The 21,769-nt window shown below is 61.7% G+C and overlaps 1 protein-coding gene across 2 annotated transcripts in view; it reads right to left on the bottom strand.

Annotated features, from left to right (window-relative positions):
• CEMIP (cell migration inducing hyaluronidase 1) overlaps positions 1 to 21,769 on the bottom strand; it is a 104,507-nt gene that overhangs the window by 49,616 nt on the left and 33,122 nt on the right. For both annotated transcript variants that reach the window (XM_053658981.1, XM_053658982.1), the window contains exons 2-3: positions 1,378 to 1,423; positions 941 to 1,050 (exon numbers count right to left, since the gene is read on the bottom strand). In XM_053658981.1, the coding sequence (XP_053514956.1) occupies positions 941 to 1,034 (94 nt within the window). In that variant the 5' untranslated portion in view covers positions 1,035 to 1,050; positions 1,378 to 1,423. The remainder of the gene's footprint in view (positions 1 to 940; positions 1,051 to 1,377; positions 1,424 to 21,769) is intronic.

Here is a 21,769-nt window from a genome sequence, read left to right as displayed (position 1 = left end):
ATTCAAGAGTTTAAGTGCCAGTGGCTTGCTCTGTCCCCTGCGTGTGCGTCAGGAAGATTCCGCAAAAAATTGCCTTGAAGGAATTTCACTAGTGAGGTTTAGAGATTACTTCCTTCACTGGGTAGGGTGAGAAAAACCAACACATAGCTCCTTTATTCTTATTGTAGAAAAGCAACCAGCTCAATTCTAATTGTAGAATAGGGCTTTTTTTAAAAGAGCAATTGGTGGTGATCCTGCAATCACTAAACCTCTAATCAAAATTTAAAACTTGTCCCCGGTCTCTACCTTTCCCCCCATTTTGGCGTATTTGGTCACTGTTTCCTGTACTGGCCGAACTGGCCTTGGGCTTCTGGATGTTCATTCAGAATCATGCAAAGAGAGGTTGCTCCTGGGATCATAAAAACAGACTCAGGCTCGTGTAAGGCTCGCACACACACACTCTCAGGACGCCCAGACCTCACGATGGGAAAGCAGGAAGGGGCCGAGGCGTCCTGCCGGTGACAGGAGGGCTCTCGGGCATGCAGTGTGGAAGGTCTGACCTGGCCGCCGACATGTGACAGGGAGGGAGCTTTTAGGTGAAGCTCTAGATTTCTGGCTTCTCTTAAAAATTCACAAGATCCTACAAGGGCCGCACCTCCACACAGGGCAGCAACGTGCCACAGCCTAGAAGAGGGTGTCGCTTGACAGGGGCCCGAAGGTCCCTGTTCCAGGTGGCCACGGTCCCCGCCCGGCCAGCTTCCCTGGCTTATGCCATGTGCCCGGCTCCTGAGACACTGAGTTTCCAGCCCCTGAGCCTAGTGCAGCCACTTCACTTTGTGAAAGATGAGCCGGAAGCCCAGGACGAGGCTTGTCTGGCATCGAGAAGTTAGCAGGCCCCGTCAAGAGCCCCGGCTCCCCACCCGGCCCCTCCCCGGCCTGCTCCTGCTCCATCCCCGCTCACCTGCGGTCCAGGCCCCACCGAAGACAGTGCAGAGGAGCAGGCTGACTGTCAGCATCACCTCAGAGGAGCAATCCTGCCTCCCGGCCAGTCCCATCCTGGCTGAGGTTTCCCTGAAACACAAGGACGGCAGGTCGGCCCGGCATCCTCCCGGGCAGACGCACGCAGGCCGGCCACGTGCTCGCCCTGAGGCAGTGCCGGGCAGCTGCCCCGGCCCCCGTGACTCAGTGTGGGCAGGTCGGGGCACGCACCCCGCACCCTGCGCCCCGCCACCGCCCCGCCCCCGTCCTGCGGCCCAGAGACCCTGCCGCAGGTGGGGTTTCACCTTCGATGCTCTGGCTCCCTCCCTTCCATGATGAACCTTTCTTTTTCTTAAAACACAGCCAAAAGCAAAACTACTCCTATTGACAGAACCTGGGAGTTCGATGTTGCCGACTTACTGTGTGATCTCAGCTGCTTTCACGAACCTCTTTGGGCCTCAGTTTCCTAATCGGGAAAAGAAGGGTATAAAGTGACCAATTTCTAAGCTTGACGCCACCCTTATCTGTCTGTGTCTGTAAAACAGGACTCAGCAATAACACCGGAACCCTGAGTACAAGGCCTGTGTGTTATAAACCCTCCTGGGACCACCCAAGAGAAAGGCAGGCGCAGAGAGAGCTAAGTCCCCCAGCGCCCACTTTCCTCCTTACTCAGCGAACAGCCCTGATGTTGACCCGGGCCCAGGGCCACCGAGCATGAAGGCCACCTTCTCCAGCCTCTCTCTCATCTGCTGTGGCCTTTGGAATTACGCTCTGGCCAACAGGGCAGACGGGCAGAGTGTGAATTTAAGGCAGCGTTCCTAAGGGGAAGCCTCCAGGAAACCTTCCTTCCAGCCGTCCTGCTGGCTGGAACTGGGATGTGATGGCCAGATCTTCGGCAGCTATCTCTGGCCACGTTGGGGAGCCAGGCACTGGTGACGGCAAAGCAAATGGAGAGAATCCAGGCTCCAACCTCACAGAGGACGGAGCAGCCCTAGACGACAGATCCACTTTGATGTGAGAAGGGTTTGCTTCACAGCCATTTTACTAAAGCCACTCATTTTTCCCCCTTTTATTCATGCAGGTGAGAAGGGGATCTGTCTAGATAAACCCCAAGGCAGAAACTTTTTAAAAAGACGCCAGCCTGTCCTTTCAGGATACAATGCTGCTTGGAGAAAGGCCTTTGTGGTCAGGTCCCTTGTGGCAGGCGGACTGCGCAGCCTGGGCTCCTGCCCACGTCCCCGGTTCCTCCCCCGAGCCTGACTGTAGTTGTGCCCAGATTCAGACAGATAGTCCACACACAGAGAGAAGTGGCTCAGACCTGTCTCACGCCTCCCTCTGGGCCAGTGGGGGGACAACCTGATCACCCTGCCCTTCCACTACGGGGTGAGCCCTTTCTGAGCCTCCAGGAGCTGGGGCTGCAGGTAGGCCTGAAAGGGGGCAACTGGCCCTGAGCCGGGGTCTCCACACAGGTGTGCCGGGAGCCTGGGGAGCAAGGGGACGGTTCTCCCAGATTCAGTGTCTGTGGTGTCCTTGCAACAGGCTTCCTGCCAGGCCCAGGCCCAATCCGCAGAGAACAACAGGGCTCATTCTAGTGCCTCAGCCCATGGCTGAAGTCACGCATCTCGATCTGGGAACGGCGCCCTTCCCACGACCCCAGCAGAGGAGCGTCCGCTTTCATGGTCTTTGCCATGAAAAGGAGGGGACACTTGGGACAGGAGCGCTTTATCGTCCTGAGCAAAAAGCCCAAGCCCTGCTCGAGTCTTCTTTGGTCAGAAAACCAGAGGTGGTTTGCTGTCTGCTGTGGAGAAGCCCTAAGTTGTCAAGGGCGCCTCTGAGGGAGCCTGGCCTCCGGGTCCAGGAGCTGCTCCCTTTGCAGTGAGGCAGCAGGGGGCGGGGGCAGTCTGGTGACCCTCTGCATGGTGGTGCTGCCCTCTGGGCCTGCCCATCCTGGTGCAGAGAGGAGGCTGACCGCAGGCTCTGGAGCTGCGGCACCGTCTGGTCCGTCACCGCCCATGGCAGGGACCAGACCGGTCACTTCCTGCGTGGATGTGCGGACGAGGCCCCTTGGAGGGACTGTGCGCAAACCTCTCCTTTCTGACGTCCCAGAGCCAGCCCTGCCCAGGCCGTGGACACCACATGGCTGGGGGGAGGGCTGTGTGCTCCCTTGCCCGTGAGTAGCTTCCGTCACCTGACTGTGTGCTGCAGCCCCCAGAAACAGTCTCAGGAAGGGAACCCCAAATGGTTCTCAAATTCCACTTGGGGGTTCAACGCCAAGGGTGGACAGCTTTCTCGGTTGGCCACCGCAAGCTCTCTGGCATTGCCATTGGGGTCGGCTTCTCCAGATGCCAGGGCATCTCTGGGAAATGAGTCCAGGGAGGCCGAGGACAGGCGCTGTCAGCAAACAGTACGAGGAGTCTCCGCAGGAGGCTGGTGGCCAAGGCCAGATGGCCACTGCCCCTGCTGGTCCCAATGGCCGGAGCTGTCCTGCTCCTCAGCAGAGCCCGTGGGGACAGAGAGCCCACACCCGTCTGCGCAGGCCAGTAGTCCAGGCCCTCAAAGCCACAGGGGACGCTTTCCAGAGGCTCTGTCACCGTCCACTGCACTCAGTCCCCATGCTGCCAGGCCTCACAGGAACTGGGCAAGGCAGGCGCCAAGCAGGAACCAGGGACACCGCCTGCCGCAGCGTCTCGGCCTCTCCTGGCTGCCATCGCAGCAGGCACCAGGTCTCCCTTCTTCCTTCGGAGGCTCATCCACAGCTGCCTGGGTCCAGGGCTTGTCGCCTGCACGGGGAGAGAGAGGGGCAGCGTTACTCCAGCCTCCAAGGGGCCCCAGATGGTTTTTCCTTCATTTTCTGTAGATTCCCTGTAACGTATGAAGTGGCCACCCCAGTAAGTCTAGTACCTGCCCGGCACCAGGGACGGCTATCACAGTCCTGCTGACCTCATTCCCCGCCGCACTTTTCCTCCCTGTGACTGGCAACGCCTGCTTCCCAATCCCTGCCCCTTCTGTCCCCAGCCCTCAGCCCCTCCCATCCCCAAGTCCCCCACCAGCAGCCCCAGCAGGCACATGCCTGCCCCATACATCCCTGGCCTCGGGGGCGAGAGGTCCTCTTTCTGCAGGGACTGCGAAATCAGGGCTCCCTTCGGGGATTATCAGAGGCCGAGGGAGAAGGCAAGGGAGAGGGTCGGTCTCCGCTGGGAGGCAGGGGGCAAGGTGGGACCTGCAGGGCGACCTGAGACAGCGCAGGGACGGCCACTACCCCACCCCACCCCGTACACCCGGCACTGAGGCCATTTCCATGTCACACAGACTCAGACGAGCAGCACCGTGTGGAGACCAGAGCCGGGGCCCCAGCCTCTGCAGGCCCAGCCCCACGGCCTGCACCGGGAAAGCTGTGGGAGCGCCTGGCCTGGAGTGTCATCCTCAGAGCTGGGGCGGCCCCTGTCGATTCCCAGGGACCGAGGAGGTGCTCCGCCTGAAGTGCCGCCAGCTCTGCGCCTGACGCACCAGCAGTGCGCAAGTCCTGGGGGCTCCTGGAATCCAGGACCCTGGGGCGTGGAACCCGAGAGCCTGGCCCCGCAGACTCTGGCCCTGCAGCGCTCGGTTCAGGTTCTGCTTGTCCAGCCAGCTCTCTGGGGAGGCTGCTGCCCCTGCTGCTGGGGCTGGGCCGCTCTCTGAACAGCAGGCCCCTAGTTCCAACCCCCCACACCATCCTCGCCGGTCACTGCAGGGCTCACCGAGGCCCACGGAGCAGAAGGGAGTCACTCTCATCAGCGGGGAGCAGCACAGAGTCTGAACCAGTGTCTGACACAGGGGCTGCTGCCTGACCCCAAGATATGGGGCGTGTGTCACCCTCCCCGCCACCTGTTTCAACTGAGAAGTCACTTCACGTCTCGTTGGGAGAGGCGACAGGCCTCAGGGATGGTCTGTTTGCCCACAGTTCCTTAAAGGATCTGCCCAGGAGGGAGCACCTCCCTGGACAGGGACTCCAGCTGCGGGAGCCCGCAGCGCCCCAGGGTAGAGAGGAGCAAGGCAGCACCCCAAGCACACTGGAGCCCACTCCGGCGGGCCCAAATCCCCATTGCTCCCCAAGTCGGGTGCCGGCCGGCGGCTCCCTAGCCTTTACCACTGCAGCTCGGAAACCACGCTTTCCCTCGCCCCCCTGGGCACACGTGGCCCTGGCGTCCCGTGCGCCTCCTTGCACCGGAGGGCGGGGGAGCAGGAGGTAAGGTTCTCGCCCCGGCACTGCCCCACGCACCAGGCACCGCCGGCGAAGCCACAGGCTTGACCCTCCCACCCAGGCGATGCGGCCTAACGAAGAGGCCACTCTCGCTTGGGGTTAACTGCGGGGGTAAGTCACGCGGCCACAAGGAAGCAGCGCACTCTGCCTGGGGTTTCAAAAGCTCTGCTGTCTGAGCCGGCAGCTGCCGGCCACAGGTAGTGTGCTGGGTGCATTTAGATTCCACCTGAGTCAGATACAATTAGAAACCCGGCCACGCATTCACAGCAGACAGCTTCAGTGCTTGGGAGCCATCAGCCGCCAGTGGCTGCCGGGCTGGGCCGCTGGCACCTGGAATGCCTCCGGGGCTGCAGAAGCTTGTGTTGGACACACAGCTCGGGGTCAGAGCCCCGGTGGGGGCCGAGGGTGGGTCAGAAGGTCCACACTCGAGCTGCAGCTCAGCCCAGAGCCCGGTTCTACCGCTGCTCTCCCTGACCAGGAGCGCAGCCCACTCCAGACCTGCCGGCCTGCTGGGTCAGGGGCTGGGGTCCAGCCTCCCGTGTCCCCGAGCCTGCAGGAGCCGGCGCTGTGCGCCCACTGCCAGCACCGCACTCGGACAGCCCCACGGCGGGGGCTGCGTCCTGCCTCAGCGAGAGCGGCTCTCACGGGCAGGGCCCGGGGGCTGCGCTGCCAGGCCCCTAGAGCACCAGAGGGGTCCTGCGGGGCACACGGGTTTGGCCGGTGTACTGCACGGGACCTGGGGACTGGTACTCAAGGACGCGCTGACCTGGCTCCCACCCAGGCTTTCCAGCACCACCTGCAGGAGACAGAGCACCTCTGCAGGCGGGCCCTCCTCTCCCAGCACTGGGTGGGAGGCCTGCGCCCCCCGTCAGAGTTCAGCGGCTGCAAAGGAGGCCCCTCCCAGGACTGAGTCAGAGCCCAGACCCACCCGGGTCTCACCTGGCTGGCCGCCTGCCCAGCGCCCGCGCCCACGCTGTCGGCTGGGGTGGCGACTGTGGAAATGGACACACCAGAGACTGTGTTTTTAACTGAAAACCCAACCTCAGCCATTGGGGTGGCATCTGTCCTAAACCGAAGTTGACCTGCGTGGGCCCAGTCGTTTCGGAGGATCCGGAAAGATGTCTGCGAAATGCCCCCTGTCCCCTCTGCCGCCTCCCTCCAGGGCGAGACCTGCTTCACCCCCCCCGGATCCCGACGGCCCCTTGGGCCCACTCTCCACACCGCGGGGCGGGCCTCATTCCCACAACCAGCTCTATGTCACAGAGCACAAAATCGGTGCTAAACGACTGCGAGGCTGCCCGAGTGGAGCAGGGTCCAGTCCCTGGAGCACCTGTGGGGCGAAGGGGAGGCGTCTGGACTTCACCCCGAGGGCCCGGGGGCTCTGGGCAGGAGGGAGGCTGGGGAACAAGGTGAGGTATACTTTTCAAAGATGCCGCTGGCAGGGATGGGGCGGGAGGGGCAGGCCCTGGGAGCTCGGCCCTGAGGCGTCTGTGGGGGTGGAATTAATCCTGCACGTGTTTAGTAAGTGCCGACTGCAGGACGGATCCAGCTTCCAGTCCAGACTGGGTGGGTGGGAGTCGGGGAAGAAGAGGAACAAGTAACCCCTCCTGGGAGTGCCTGCAGGTTAGGAGCCCTGCAGGGAAGCTCAGCAGATCAGGGGGAGAAGCACCTATCTCATGACAGATGGAGAGAGAGACCGTGATAGAAACGCTTCTCTGCAGAGCTTGATAAGCATGCAGACCCCACCCCAGGGGTTCTGACAAGGGGCCAGGCTGGGGCGGGGGCGGGGCCCTGCCCGCTGTGTGGGTGGCTCTGACGGAGGCCCTGCCTGTCAGAGGCAGGAGCGGTTTTGCACTTGGGAGGGCCCACCACCTGCACGCACTCCATGAACCAGAGGCACCCTTCCCTCTGGGAGAAAGGCCCACTGCCCCAGGCAGCACGCCCTTGGGCCCTGGCTCGGAGTCTCCAGGAGAGGCAAGGGCCAGGTGTGGCTGTTTGAGTTTTGCCAAAAGGAGAGACCATCACCCTGGTTGGAGGGAGAGCGCGCTCCATGGAGATGAAACAAGCCTGGAGTCCCAGGCGCCGCCAGTGGGCTCTGCTCGCCGGCTCCCCCACCCTGCCTTCCGCACCTCGCCCTTCCTCTGATGGCCATCTCTCCCCCACACCCAGCCTCGGCTCTCCAGGTGGCCAAGGGACCCAGCCAGGCCAAGGACTTTGGTCCATCCCCTGGCTGCCATCATTGGTTCGGGGATGGTCACATGACCGGAGACGAGAAAAGGGGGCAGCGTGAAACCGCGGGGGGAGGCTGGTTCTCATGGCACGGGCTGGCAGGCCTGGGCCCCTGAGGGCCAGCGGAAACGGGGCTGTGCACAGAGGGACAGCCCAGAGGCCGAGGGAGGCCGTGCATGAGCGCCCAGATCCAAGTCCGCCTGAAGCTAGTGCTGTGCCTGCTCGCTCCAGCTCCACGGGCCAGTAACGCTCCTTTTCGTTCCAGCCCGTTTGAGTTGTTTTGATATTTACTATGGAAACAACCTGACTAAAGGGGCGCCCGCAGGGAAAGGCAAGATGAAGGTTACTTTCCTTACAAGTCTACTTGCTCTCAAAACGTCCGTTTTAATCAACGAGGCCTCACATCCCTTCACTGGCCAAAGAACCTGCCTGCCTCCAGTGGGAGCCCGTCCCCCGAGCACACGTCTTTGGGAAAGGGGACCCACGTCAGGAGGAATGCCGCCGCCATAGTCTAAGACTCCTTCCCGTGAGATTCTGCAAGGGAGGCCTCCCAGGCTGCTCCCCAGCCCCAGCCAGCGGGGATAGAGCTGCGTTGGCTGGGAACGCCCCCTGGCCCTGCGAGGCCTGGCTCCCTCTCCACCTCACACACGGCCCTCTCTGTTCCTGCCCTGTGGGCCTCTCCGGGCTTTCCGTGATGACGCCAAGCTCCCTTCTGCCCCAGGACCTTTCCACCTGCTGTTCCTACTGCCTGGAAGGCTCCTGCCACTGCACCAACCCTCAGGTCTCCACAAAGGCTCTGCTCCCAGAGAGGCTTTTTCCAGACACCCCCTCCTGTTTGAGGAGGTCCTCCGTGTTGAGACCTTCCAGTGTCTGGGGGCTTTCTCCACTGGCCACCGTTTACGGACATTATGGGCGGGGGTGGCACTGTGGCCACCGGCGGTGCTGCTCAGGGTGTGGCCAGGGGCCCGGCAGCTGCTGCCTAGAAGGCCTCGGGGACACAGGGACATGTGGAGGTTTGAGGACTTCGATTCTGAGGCACCTCTAACTTGACTGGCCCTCTGCTGCTGGAGGGGTCAGGCCTGCTGGCTTGTGTGTGTGTCTGCACCTCTCCGTCCCCCAGGGACACTGACGGGAGGACCGCCAACCTCAGGCTGAGCCTGGCCACAGAACGGCCCCCAAAGAGCTCATGTGAGCCCGAGGTGGGCAGGCATGCGGCCCAGGAGGGAGCCCCCGGGGCTGGGACATTTCCAGAGGCCGACCTGTTGGCACCTGCTGTACCTGGAAGCCGGGCTGCAATGGCGGGGGCCGCCTGGCAGCGGTTCAGAGAGCACGGCCGCCCTCTCGGCTCCTCCCGGCTCTGGCTCCTCCTGACTGCGGTTCCTGGGCTCGCACGGACCCAGGAAGGGCAGAGATGGGGGTGTTGGCAGAACAGACGCACTCCCCCCACCCTGCTCCTCCCTCTGCCAGGCAGACTGGAGCTGAGAGCCACACCTGACGGGTTCACGTTCGGGCCACAGCCCTCCTCTGATCTAAGGGGCCTGTCTTCCTCTGGGTTATTTATTTGTGGAAGCCACCATGGCTTCCCGCTCCTTCCAATACACCTCCAGGAAGTGAGACCCAGTGGGGGCCCTGCGGAGACCATTTTGCTGCCCTGGGCGCCCCTGGGCGCTGTGCCTGGGTTCAGTCACCTGCATTCCTGCATGAAAGTGCCACTCCGGCCTTGGAGCACAAGTCCCTGATCTTTGGAAGAAATGAGTTCTGATAAAAACCGATGGGGAGGGGTGGCTAGAAACAAGAGAGCCCCGGGTCTGCCTACGTCCTGGGAGACCTTGGGCACAGGGCTGGGACAGGGATGGGCAAGGGTGACGGTGCCTGCTTGCAGCAGCCACCAGCCAGCTCTGAGCTCTGGGACCGCTGCTTCACCACTAGGGGACCCCAGGACTCCATGCAATTGCTTCCCCCATGCCCCCAACAGTTCACTGCGCACATTTTCAAACACACAGCCAACCTGGAAGAATTCCACAGTGAACGCCAATCTACCCATGACCCAGAAGCCACCAGTCACATTTTTGCTAGATTCTCTCTGTCACATCCATCCACCCCTCCATCCAGTCAAAAATCACCCTTAATCTCCGGCTGTATCTCACAGCAAATGGCAGCAACCTGCGCACCTCTCCCTAAAGACTCTGCGGGCCTGTCGTTACCTGGAGTTCACCACTCATTTAATTTTTAACGACCTTTGGAGGCAAAATGAGCATGTAAAGGAACACACAGCCCTCAGGTGTCCGTCAGCCGGACGTGACGCAGGCCTGCGAAGCCCCGTCCATCCAGGTGGAGGACACGGCTGCACCCTGCCCCACCCTCTCGGCGCCCCCTTGCAGGAGGCAGCCACTGTGGTCTCTGAAAAACATCAGAACAATGCTGCAGAATTGCTTCGCCTGTTCTAGAACTTTCTACAAATGACATTAGCCCGTGTGCTGTCTGTAGTGTGAGGATCTCTCTCCCCAGAGTGTTCTTCCCTCCCCGGGAAGAACCGTCCCCTGGTGGCCTTCGTGAGGACTCGTGAGGGGGCATGCACCGGGTGAGAGGCAGAGCGCCTGGCGCAGACAGAAAGTGTTCTCTATGTTACTGTCTTGGAGAAGAGGAGCTGACTGACAAGGATGTGAGTTCAAACCTCGAGGTGCCTCTGAGTGGCTCTGCCATTCTGGGAAATTTCCATGGGTTATTTTTAAAATAGGAGCGGCTTTGTAATGTTTCATGGTAGTATCTTGTGGCCATTCAACTTTCTGAATTACCTTTCTTCCATGTTTTGGGCTGAGATTCCTGTGAAGCTCAGAAGGCAGGGAGAGCGGGGCCTCCTGCTAGTGAAGGGAGGCTGGGAGGGAGCCCAGGGCGAGGCAGAGAAGGCGCTAAGCCCAGCCCCCGGAGCAGGGTGAGCGCTCCCAAGCGCTTTCCTTATCAGACCTTCGCTAGCTGGAAGGGCAAGGCGGTGACGGACTCAGATTGCCTAACGCAGGCAGCCAGCGGGTGCCCGAGGAGTGCTCTGGAGAGAGCCTTGCCCGGAGAAGTCAGGACGCCGGGCACACAGCAGCCTCGGGCTTCCTGCCCAACAGACGCCGCTGCACATGGAATTCCAGGGAGGCGTCCCCTGGGCCTTCGGCCGGATCTCCCGGGGCTGCAGCCCACGCCTGGGCCGCGGCCAGCACAGGGCCCCCGCCTCAGGCTCTGGCCGCCTTTGCTGAGCAGAGCTGTGGCCCGGGACGCTGGCCCGAGTTCAGTCCAAACTGGCTGTGTTGCCTAAGATCTTCCAGAGGCTTCAGCTGGAAAAACTGATTCCTCGCCTTTCACCATAAAATGGGGGTGAGCTGGCTGAGAGGGAAGGTGGCACCATCAGTGCAGGCAGCCCCGCTGGTCACCAAGGGCCTGCTGGACGCCACCCGGCTGAGAGCTGAACCCAGCACTCTCTGACCCTCCTCTCCCTGCCTCCGGCTGCCAGCTGGCTCTCAGCACCATCTGGAGGTGGTGTTTCTAGCACCTTGAAGCAGGGAGTGGCCTGCAAAGGCACGGAGCCGTGACCTGCTCAAGGTCCCATAGCAAGGATTCAAAGCTGGTCCCAATTCCCCTCAACGTACGGGTGTCCTGGGTTGGGCTGAACACTATGAACTGTTTATATTCAACCATTCTGATCCACAACAACACACGCTTGTATGATCTGACTGGCACACTTACCGGGACCTGCCTGTGTGCATGGCTGTCCCGAGTCTGGGAGAAGCCCGAGGGGGTGCAGAGACCAGGACAGGACGCTGGCATCTGTCACCCACGTGTGACGCGGTGATCCCTTTCCTGAGTGGCCACACCTCTCACTGTGAGACCCACGCCTTTTGCATTGGGTCTGCGACCTTCTCAGGGCTTCCGACACCCCCAGGTTCTGAGGCTTCCCGGACCGCCGCCCCGAGTCTGGGCTGCAGCGCCCCTGTGGCCTCCCCCGCAACCTGGCACCATGCTTGTTCAGCAGGACCCCCGGCTCCTTGGCCAGACTGATTGGACCAGCAGTTACAACTACCCAAAACTCGGCTGAGCATTTTTCTCCCGGGTCCAGTTCCTTCTGGCCCAGCTTTACACCTGCCTTTGATTCTAGGAGACACTGTGTCCTTATAATAACCCCAACCCCACACTGGTTGTTTTTTTTCTCCCCATTTTGCTAAATCTAGCTCAATTTGGTGTCTATTACTTGCAACCCCCCCAAAAAAATCTTCGTTTCCAACCCCCCCAGGAGTGGCCCAGCCCTTCTCTCCCCAGGTCTTGGCTGGCCACGCAGCTCCTGGACAGGACACATGGTTCCAGCGGACTCCTACCCTGTTCTCAGGGGCTGGGCGGCTACAGCCCGTCTCCAGCGGCCAGAATGTCCCAAGGACAGAGGACGGCCCGACTCACTCCATGTCCTGGGCCGGGCGGGGGACTGGGGCTGCGGGTGCATTTGCTTGCTCAGCTACTTGGGCACCTGTCAGGTGCCCCTCCCATGTGTTTACGAGTTGACTCATGTTGGAATGAAGGTGAAAACCAGGTAAACAGCTTCCAGAGACGCTCGGCAGCGCACACACTGTGGCCTCCTCGCCCCTCGGGAGCAGGCGGGAGAGAAGCGCCACCTTGTCTGGCCGCCGTCCAGGCCCTGGCACGTGAGGACATCTCTCTGAGTGCGCTGTGACACGAACGCGTGGGGTGAGCCCTGCCCTCGATGAGCACAGGTGTGTGTGGGGACACGTTTGGGTGTAGGGACAGAGATGCCAGAGGACGGGTTTGCAAGCTGAGTCAGCAGGCCTCCCACACCACGAAGACAAACCACCGTGCTCACCACGGAGCGCGCTCCCTCACTGCTACCTGCCGAGATGCACGCCTCTCCGACCGCGGAACACAGGACGGAAGCAGCCGGTGTGTCCCCAAAGGTTCGGACTCTGGCTCAGATGACACCGGTCGGGTGCCTTCCACCTGCCAGGCTTTGGGCTCCTACTGGCTGACGCCTCGCCCTGTCCCAGAGGTCGGGCGATTCAACCGTGCAAACTCACGTCACCAGTGAGCGCTCGGTCTCCGCCAGGCCCTGCGCTGCTGGGTTTCCGGTCCTGGTCTTTGCTCGGCCGCCCTGCTGCTCTTTGGAACGGACCGTCCCTTTGGAGGACCCCGTGGACTCTCAGACAAGCGTGCCCCCAGACTTGGCCTCCTTCCTCTCTTGCTCACAAACTCTCTCCGCCTGCGAGAAGTGCTGCAGGACCTCCTCCCCGGCAGCACCCTCCAACCGTGGGTCCAGCACAGCGCCTCTGCGCTGCCTTCCCGCCATTCGGGGCGGCCTCTGGGCCGGCCACTGTCCCCAGTCCCCTCCTCCTGCTGGCCCCTGCCCCGCACTGAGCCCAACAGGTCTTCCTCCAGGGAAGACCTGTTGGGCTCTTCTTCCCTCCCCTGTGCTGCTGCGGTCAGCACAGTGCCCGATAACGCATGGCTGCTCCCCACCTTCAGGTCCTGTCTCCTTGCAGAAGTGAGAGGTGACACCAATAGAGAATTGTCAGCCACTTTCTCCTGCCAACGCCCCCGAGGCTCCCGTGCCCCTCTGGCACCTCCGGCCCCGACCCTGACAGGGTCCACACTCGGCCCACCCCCAGCCCTGGCAACCACAACTGCCCCTCCCTCTCCAGCCCATCTTGCCAACACCATCTTCCCCAGACATGTCTCTGTCATGCTTTAGTCAAGGTCAAAGCCTCTGAGGCAGCCCCTTCCCTACCACCACCGGCAGACTTGTTCCCAAGTCACTGCGCTCAGCACCAGCCCGTTAGCCCTGGGCCGCTCTCTCCCAGGGACGCCTGGACCTCTCCGCCTGTGTCTGCCCTTGCTCCGCCCCCTCCTCCCAGAGGCCCCTCCCGCCTATTCATAATTTGTCCTCTTGCTTCTTGATCAGTTGTTCGCTCTCTCTCCTTCTCTCCATCTCTCTGCCGGTCACTCTCCTTAACCACGGGCAACGCTTCAACGAAGAGAAACCCTGCACGTCCTTCAGGTCCTCCCTGCTCCCGTTCATCCCCCTCTTGTGGACACTGAGGCCCAGCCCCGCCCACAGCCTCCTGGGTCCCTGCAGAGTAGGCAGCCCACTGTGTGTGAAGGGGGCGAGCAAGCACGAGGGGCCACGGGACTCAGGGGTCGGCAACTGGGGCGCAAGGAGGACCCCTGGCCAAGAGCAGTGATATTTCCCAGCCGGCAGGAGGTGCCCACTGCACTGGGGAGACCGTGGGGGCCGAGGGCCAGTGTGCGGCGGGCAGTCATGCGGGTGGGTCCGGAGGTGGGTGGGGAGGCGTGGGCTGTGGCCACAGTGCAGCCAGGGGAGGGATGAGAACTCATCAAGTGACACAGCCACCGTGAGGAGGCTGAGCACGAACGCTCTGGGGCATGACCCGGCCAAGTCCACCAGTGTCCCTCTGCGGGCCCCACACCGCAGGCCTGGCCCTGTTTCAGAGCGTAGGGAAGCCTGCTTCTGGGGACCAGTTTCCTGTACCCCTTCTTTCCACCTGAAGGGCCCCTTCCCCTTTGAGGGCAGGCTGCACCCTCAGGGCCAGCCAAACCGGCAGAGCATTTGAAGTCCCCGCCTGGAGCATGTGGGGCCGGCAGCCCAGCGCCAGCACCTGGCTGCCAGCCAGGCCCACCACCTGCTCAGTCAGGTGCCCCTCCTTCCCTGCCGCCAGCAGCTGCTGACACGGCCCCTGCTCCCGCAGGTTCCAGGCTGGTCGGCTGGCTTCCCGAGGGTTCTCCCCCCAGCCCGGGGCATCAGGAGGAGGTCTCCTTCCTTCCTTGCCGATGCAAGTTGGAGGAATAACCCCAAGGTGTAAACTGACTTCCCTCCCCAGGAACACCGCCATGGCCAGAGCTCAGGCCAAGGAGAAAAGGCTCGTGGGCTTAGCTCTTGGCACACGGAGGCTCTGCTCCCCCACCAGCTTCTCCTGAGCCAACCGGGTTGTAAATGAGTTACGAGGTGCTGAGCAGGTTGTGCACAGCCGGCCCGAGGTGTTGGGGCAGGGGCGGGGCAGCTGGGGGCCCGGCTGTACAGGAACCAAGTCTCTTGTCAGCCCCTTTTGCAGAACCACAGAGTGAGACTGGCTTCTCAACAGACAAAGGCTCGTGGGGGCAGGTGATGAGGCCAGAACCAGAGGAATCTGCCTCAACCCTCCCAGACTGTGAAGGTCCTGCAGGACCTCATCTCAGTTGTTCCCCAGACTTGCTGATAAACAACCCACTTTCTGTTTCCTCTGGGTCCTCTCCTCCTTAAAGATCTGAAGGTCACCCCCGACCCACAGGCCACGTTGGGGTAAAGCCCCCTCTGTCCCTGCAGGAGGTCCTTGGGTGGGGCACCCAGGCTGGGTGAGGGCAGTACTCTGAAGACCCTGGGAAGCCCGGCTCTGTGAACACGGCGCACAGGTGTGCAGGGAGGCGATGCTCAAAGGCTCTCACGGTCCCATACCTGGGAAGCACCTGAGTGCAGATGGAAATCTCTGTGTGTCCCACTTCGGAGCCTTCCCGCCCACCCTCCCTTCCTCCCACCCTGCCTCTCTCCCTCCCTCCCTCCCTCCCTCCCTTCCTTCCTTCCTTCCTTCTTCCCTCCCTCCCTCCCTCCCTCCCTTCCTTCCATCCATCCAGAGTCCAGCACTGAGCCAGGCACTGGGGAACCAGCATTCAACACAACCTCTCGACATTTTTAATTTCCTGGTGTGGCCACCGTTTATCCAGTAGTCACAGAACCAAATGAACAATTGCAAATGACATAATAAGTTACATTAGGACGCTGAGTGGCAGAGGTAGGCTGAAAAGGTGGGGGGAGGGGAAGCCCCTCATGACATGGAGACGTGTGAGAAGGGTGTGAGCAGCTGGGAGTGTGGGGGTGGGAGGGTGGAGGCAGGAGGCTCCCTGCTCCTGGCTGACAGAGGGAGGAAGTGAGCAGGCGCACGCCAGCCCCCGCCACACACTGACGGTGGGCCCCAGTCTGTGGGGTGGGCAGGAGGTGCCCAGCTGCCCAGCAGAAACTCCGTGGGGCTGACACCACAGCAGGGGCAGGAGAAGATGTCCCTGACCCTCCTCCCCGGTGTCTGCGCTTCCCTCTCCCACCTGGTGTAGCGCAGATGTGTGGGGACTTAGATGGATGGGGTGTGGAAGGAAGCACCTGTCCCTCACCTGGTTTCAGGTGGGAGGTTAGCAGAGGGCGTGCCCAAGGAGGGCAGGCCAGACCGGTGGGGCCCGGCGGGCGGCCCGCCCAGACTGGATGGAGGAGTCCAAGCAGGCGGCCCGGGCAAGCCACTGGGCTCCCTGACTGTCGAGTCACCTGCATCAGACTCCAGAACTGGGCCGCCTCCCATTGTCCTGAGTCTCACCCAGTAATCCTGCCCAGCCTGCCCACTGCGGCCAGCTCAGCAACAAGGCTCCCAATGTCATTATGGCCTGTGCACCCCGTCCCAGGCCACCACCAAAGCCACCGTGGAGCTGGGAAAGCTGTCCTGGACGCACCAGACCAAGTCGGTTCCACTCACATACCTGGTCCAAGCCCAGCGGCGGAGGAGGCGGGACGGGGCCCAGACAGCTGGACAGGGGAGCAAGGCGGCCGCAGGCACGTTCCGCATCACTCATTTGCGGGCTGCTGACAGGGTTTCTTTAGTGCCATGATTACACGCCAGTGGCAGCACAACATTTACTTGATATAATTCTAAACGTAGTCCTCTTCTAATATTAGCAACATCTTTCAATAATGGTCAAATCATGGACCACCAAGAAACTTTCAAAGTTCATCCATACATTAGTTCAAAGTCATGCCACACATCCTTCCTATCTGGGGACGCCCTGGACCAGAGGATCTGGAGGTCTCAGGCATTCCGTGCTGCCTGCTGTCCCCAGCATGTCCCTGGTGCAGTGGCGGCGGCAGGAGGCCCAGGAAGTGGGGCAGCAGGTGGTCAGGCTCAACAGGCTTAAAAGGGCCTGGCTGCAAGGGGCCCACATTCCTGCTGCTGCCACAGCCCATGAGTCAGCCCGGGGGTGGGGCTCAGGGTCACACCCCCAGGGCAGAGGCAGCAGCACGGAGAAGGCCCAGAGGGGAAGGAGCGGGCAAAGCCGTCACCTGGCTGGATCTGTTTCCACTCCCTCCCGCCCTGGCCCTGGCGTGCGGCCGAGTTGAATGGCCTTCGCTCCTGGCCCAGCTCTGCCAGCTCTCTCCCCGGGATAACCTGAGCCCTCAGGGACGGGGCACAAGCCGGCTGGGGGCGCGGGCAGCTGAGGCTCATCCCCAGGAAGGGGCAGGAAGCCCACACCCCGGACCAGCTGTCCCTGAGCCTGGCTGTGCATGCCAGGGAGGCTGGCTCTGGCCTCGGGGACCCTCCTCTGCGCCCACCTTCCTAGGAGGGGCAGGCCTCAGAGAGAGTCAGTGATCTGGGCCTCAGGAGAAGCGAGCCCGACACTGGGCTGTGTTCCCACCTGACTCTGTCACTGAGCTCCCAGGGAAGCCTTGGGCGATGGACCCTCCCAGCCTCAGTCTCCCTATCTGTGAAGTGAGGGCAGGCTTCCTATTTTCCCAGGTGCCGTGTCTCCATGATCACAGCTTTTCTCCTTGGTGTGCAGCGCTGGGCCTGGGCAGGGGCACCCAGGGGAAGAGCTCCCACCGGCCCTCTGCGGCCCAGCCGTGTGCTGGCACCCCCCAGCCCGACCCCTCACTGCACACGCAGCGTCTCCGAGCAGACAGTGTGTGCCTGGGAATGCCATCCACACCTGGGCAGGTGTTTCTGACCAGCAAACCAAAGCACCTAAGCAGCGCCAGCCCCACAGTACGTGTTCAACGGACAGCTGAAAAAATGCATGAACCAATCAATGGTCAAGAAGGCGGGCTCTCAAGCTGGACCCTGCCTGCCGGCTGTGTGACCCTGGACCAGGTAGCCCCCTGGAGCTCCCGACACCCAGCACATTCACCTGGAAAGTGGGGGTGATTGGGGCGCCTGCCCTCATAGGGCCCTGGTGAAGACTGAGTCAGACTCAACATGTCAGACGCTCCGTGTGTCTAGCACGTAATGGGTTAACTATGATCACTTCCAAGGCAGCTCCACCTGCTGTCCTGCCAACACCACGAAGGTCCCCTGGCCAACCTTTGTCTCTGCCGCTCTTCCTCTCAGTCGGTGGCCAAGAATGGCCAAGAATGACCGAGTGGCCAAGAACAGGGGCTCCTGCTGGCTTGGCCCACTGCCTGTCCCCTGGGACCCCAATGGGTCTGCCTCACCTCCCTCCACAGGTCTTCTGGCCCACCTCTCACCTACCCCTGCCCCAGGCCCCGCCAGCGCCATGGTCTTCCCTTTCTCCATCCTTTCATTGACCATCTGTCTGTCTGTCTGTCTGCCAACCTCCCTAGGAGCCCTTCAAGGTCAGGGGCACGGCTCTGTGCTCAGTAAATGTTTGCAGACTGTTGAGTCTGCGACCACGGGAGCCCACAGCAAAGGTCCCGGTGGCCACAGAAAGGCCCAGCGGGAGCAGAGTGCGCGGCCACGTGACACACCACTTCCTGCCTTTCCCACCCCCACCCCCCAGGCTTTGTTTAAGAGAGACTGAGGCAGAAGAAGAAATGGAAATGCGTCTATAACAGGCCCTGATGGCACCCGACTGGTTTCTCTTCCAGGAGCGCATTTATACATACAGCTGGGTGTTTCAAACCTGGCATTGGATCTTCTGGGAGAAAGTCAAGTCAAAGGGTCTGAGATCAACTCCGTGACTGAGTAGCTCTGATGTGTGCCAGGCACTGTGCTGGCCCTTTCCATGCACCTTTGGATTTGGTTCTGCCTCCTCCCACTGCTCCCCCCGCCCCTGAAAGAATCACTTCCCCATTTCACAGACGAAGAAACAGAGTTTCAGGAAGCTTGGATAACAGTCTCAAGGACATAAAGCTACTTAGGGGAAGACATGAGTTGAATCCAAGTCTGTCTGGCCCCAAAGCCGCTTCCTCTACCTAGGCTGGATTGCCATTAATTCCCGCCAATATGGCCCACTGCTCTGATTGGTCAGCCACCAGCCTCCCAGCCTTGTACTGGCCAAAACCTCCGAGGGGAAGGGCTCTGGTGGCCACAAGGACCTATGAGGGAGGCAACTGTAGACGCAGTCGTGAGGGGGAGGGAGAAAGAGCCTCCAGTGGGCTGAGCCACCAGGACGAGGCCAGGCCCAGGGCAAACGCAAGGCCTGGGAGACAAACAAGGACCCAGGCTGGAAATCACGGTCCTCTCCTCCTGCCAAGATGGCGGGTGAGAACCAAGAACTGGGGAAATGCCTACCCTTCTGGGGATAAAGAAAGCTTATGCCCTTCTTGCATGTGGACTTTGGGGTCCTCCTCACACCTCCCCTGCACCCCACCTCCATGCCACGAGGGACAAGGGGACCCTCTGCTTCGGTGGCCTTGGGCCCTGAAGGCCACGAGCAGAGGTCAGTAACTGGCAGCCTGGGGACCACATCTGGCCTGCAGATGTGTAGTTCAGCCTGCATAGCATTTGTAAGCTTTTCAGAAATTGAGAAATTTCAAACAAATATATGAATTTCCAAGTTCACTCGAAAACCTAAAAACCTAGCCACTGAGGCCCTGAGCCTCGCACGACCACAGTCAGGGAAAGCTGCGCCGTGGCCACCGCTTCCCTGGGCACAGCCTCCCCTCCTGCAGGACAAGAAGGCGAGAAGGGAGGGGCTCGAAGGTGCCCCTGGCCATGACCCCGTGTTCTGGGACAGCAGCCCAGTGTTCCCAAGGGTCTCCCCCGACTTGTGGCTGAGGAAGAGCAAGCTGCTCTGTGAGCTAATGGAGCTGAGGCATGGTGGCCACACGGTGGGGAGCCAGGCGGCTGCCAAGCCTGCTCCTTTCTTGTCCACTGGCCTCCGTCCACTCCAGGAAGCCTGCTGGTATTTCCAGTGTAACATAAGACACCCCTGGCTTCCTAGCCTGGACCTCCTGGGGCTCCCCGTCAGGCGGCCCTGGCCCCCGCAGACCAGGCTGGCTGTCCAGGGCACCTGGGCAAACACTCGGGCACTGCAGGGCCTCGGCCGTCTCCCATGCCTCAGGCTGGCACCCCCACAATCGGGCAGTGTGGCCCCCGTGCAGCCTGTTTACTCCTCGCACGGCTGCAGGAGCCAGGCCTGCAGGGGGTGCGAGGCATCTCAGAACCACCCGGCAGATGTTCCACTCCAACTTCAAGGAGCTTCCAGAAAACCCAAACAAGCATTGCAACATGTGGCTGCGTCGCCACCGTCCCAGAGGCAGTGCCAGGGAGAACGCAGACCAGCAGGGTCAGGCCTGGGATGGGGACAGGACACGCCTGCCCGTCCTGGGACCCCGGCCCCTGGGAATCATGCCCCCCGCCTGCCTGGCAGCCCCTCCCACATAACAGCCCCACATTCCACACACCCTCCACGCCCCTTTCAGGGGAGCTCCAACCCCGTCGGAAGCCCTCTGGACAATGGACCCCCTTTCCGCCCTCCACCTCAGAAATCCAGAAGGACTCAGCTCCCGGTGCCAACCCCACCCGCACCGGCTTTGCGACCTGGGGTGGTCACTTCCTCTCCTGCGACAGCTGTTCCCTCAGCTGTGACGGGGTTAGGAGTCCCTCCCTAGCAGAGGATGAAGGAAGACGTGTGACGTGTTTAGCACCAGGCCTGGGACTTACTGGGGCGGTGCAGATGCTGGACAAACCGAAAGCCTGAGTAGACGAGTGCTGGGAGGCGACTCCACACCCACAGCTCCGGCCCCCTAATGGAGGGAAAGAGCTGTCAGGTGCCTGTGCCCCAGTGAGGTGGTTTCCCACGCGCACACCCACCCACTGCTTCCCTTCCTCTCCTGGGACGGAGGCCTCAGCCCCACCCCATCCCACTGCCTCCGAGTTCTGGCTGCGCTGCAGGCCGAGATGCTGAGGGCAGGCCCAGCCCCCGAGTGCTGCAGTCCCGACACACACGGGGCCCTGTGGGCTCCAGGGCTGGGGCACGGGCAGTGTTTTGGAGTCAGATCAACACAGGGCCACACTGTGCTCTGCTCTGTCCAGCTGAGTCACCGAAAGCAAGTGGCCCCGCCTGTCGGAACCTCAGCGTATCCTCTGTAAAACGGGAATTCCGCTCGCATCCCCAGGAGAGACTGCCTGGACTGCAAAGAGCTGCAGGGACACTGGTTCCCGCTCACTGAAGGTGTGTGTTGCAGGCTCTGTCCCAGGGACACAAGAATAAGTTGCGGGGGATTCCGCCCCGATGGGCCTCCCCGTGAGCGAGGGGGGTGAGACCCACAGAGAAAGGCCAAAGGAAGAGGGCTGCTCAGAGGGACCAGAAGACGTGCCGCAAGTTCAGTGCGACCGAAGGCACCTGACCACCAGGGGATGAGGGCAGCACTGGCACGAGGAGAGAGTCTGGGGCACAGGACAGCGGGGACAGCCTGGAGCTGCCACAGCACAGAGCAGCACACAGGACCAGAGGGCTGGGGCCGGGACGGAGCCGCGGCTGAGAGCTCGGTGGGAGAACCCCTGTCTCTCCGGGAGAGGCACTCAGAGAAGGCGGCAGGCCAGATGGAGCGCGGACTCGGGCCGCAAGGGACCAGTGTGCATGGGGACGGTCCTGGGCGCAGGTGAACCATCGGGGCACATCAGCTCCCCCCCGTCTACACCATACACTGCTCTTGCCAGCTGGCATGTGAATAAAATCAAATGGGCACTAATAACGTCCCAAAACAAAGACGAGAAAGTTCGGTTTCGACGCTCGGGCGTAGCTAGGTGCTTCCTCCTGACAGAAGGCAGATGGGAGGGAGGAAGACGTGGCCAGGCAGAGTCTGGCACAGGAGTCCCCGCAGGGCAGCAGCGGCTCCCGGGGAGCGGTGACCCGGCCGCCGCTGGGCCTCTGCACTCGGCCGAGTTTGCTGTGGGAGGCCGGGGGCCCCTCGTCCCCTAGGCTCTGAGACCCCTCGGGGGCCTTTCGGGGACGGCGATGAGGGGGAGCCCGTGGGACTATGGGATGTGCTCCGGGCCAGGCTGGCCAAGGGACATGCTAACATTTTCTTAGACCTCGCCTGGACGATGCCTCTTCCAGAGGGCCTGGGACACCCCACCCGCTGCCCTCGCGATTGCAGACCCGCCCTCATTAAATACAGCCTCCCTTCTCTCTCCAGCCCTTCCACCTGCACTCCCACCTGTCCTGTCAGGCCTGGGGTCTGGTGCAGCACCTCTGGCCCCCACCTGCGGCACCTCCAAGTGTCTGGGCGACATTCTGCTATTTCTGTGACACAGAGCCCGAGAGACAGTCCCAGGTTCCTGAGGGGCCCGACTACCCGGAGAGCTGGCA

Source organism: Artibeus jamaicensis, unplaced genomic scaffold (genome assembly GCF_021234435.1).
Source record: "Artibeus jamaicensis isolate MK-2021 breed Jamaican fruit bat unplaced genomic scaffold, CSHL_Jam_final scaffold_612, whole genome shotgun sequence".
In the NCBI taxonomy this organism is placed as follows: domain Eukaryota; kingdom Metazoa; phylum Chordata; class Mammalia; order Chiroptera; family Phyllostomidae; genus Artibeus; species Artibeus jamaicensis.
The sequence above is the reverse complement of the archived record's forward strand: the minus strand, read 5'-3'. Positions and strand labels throughout refer to the sequence as shown.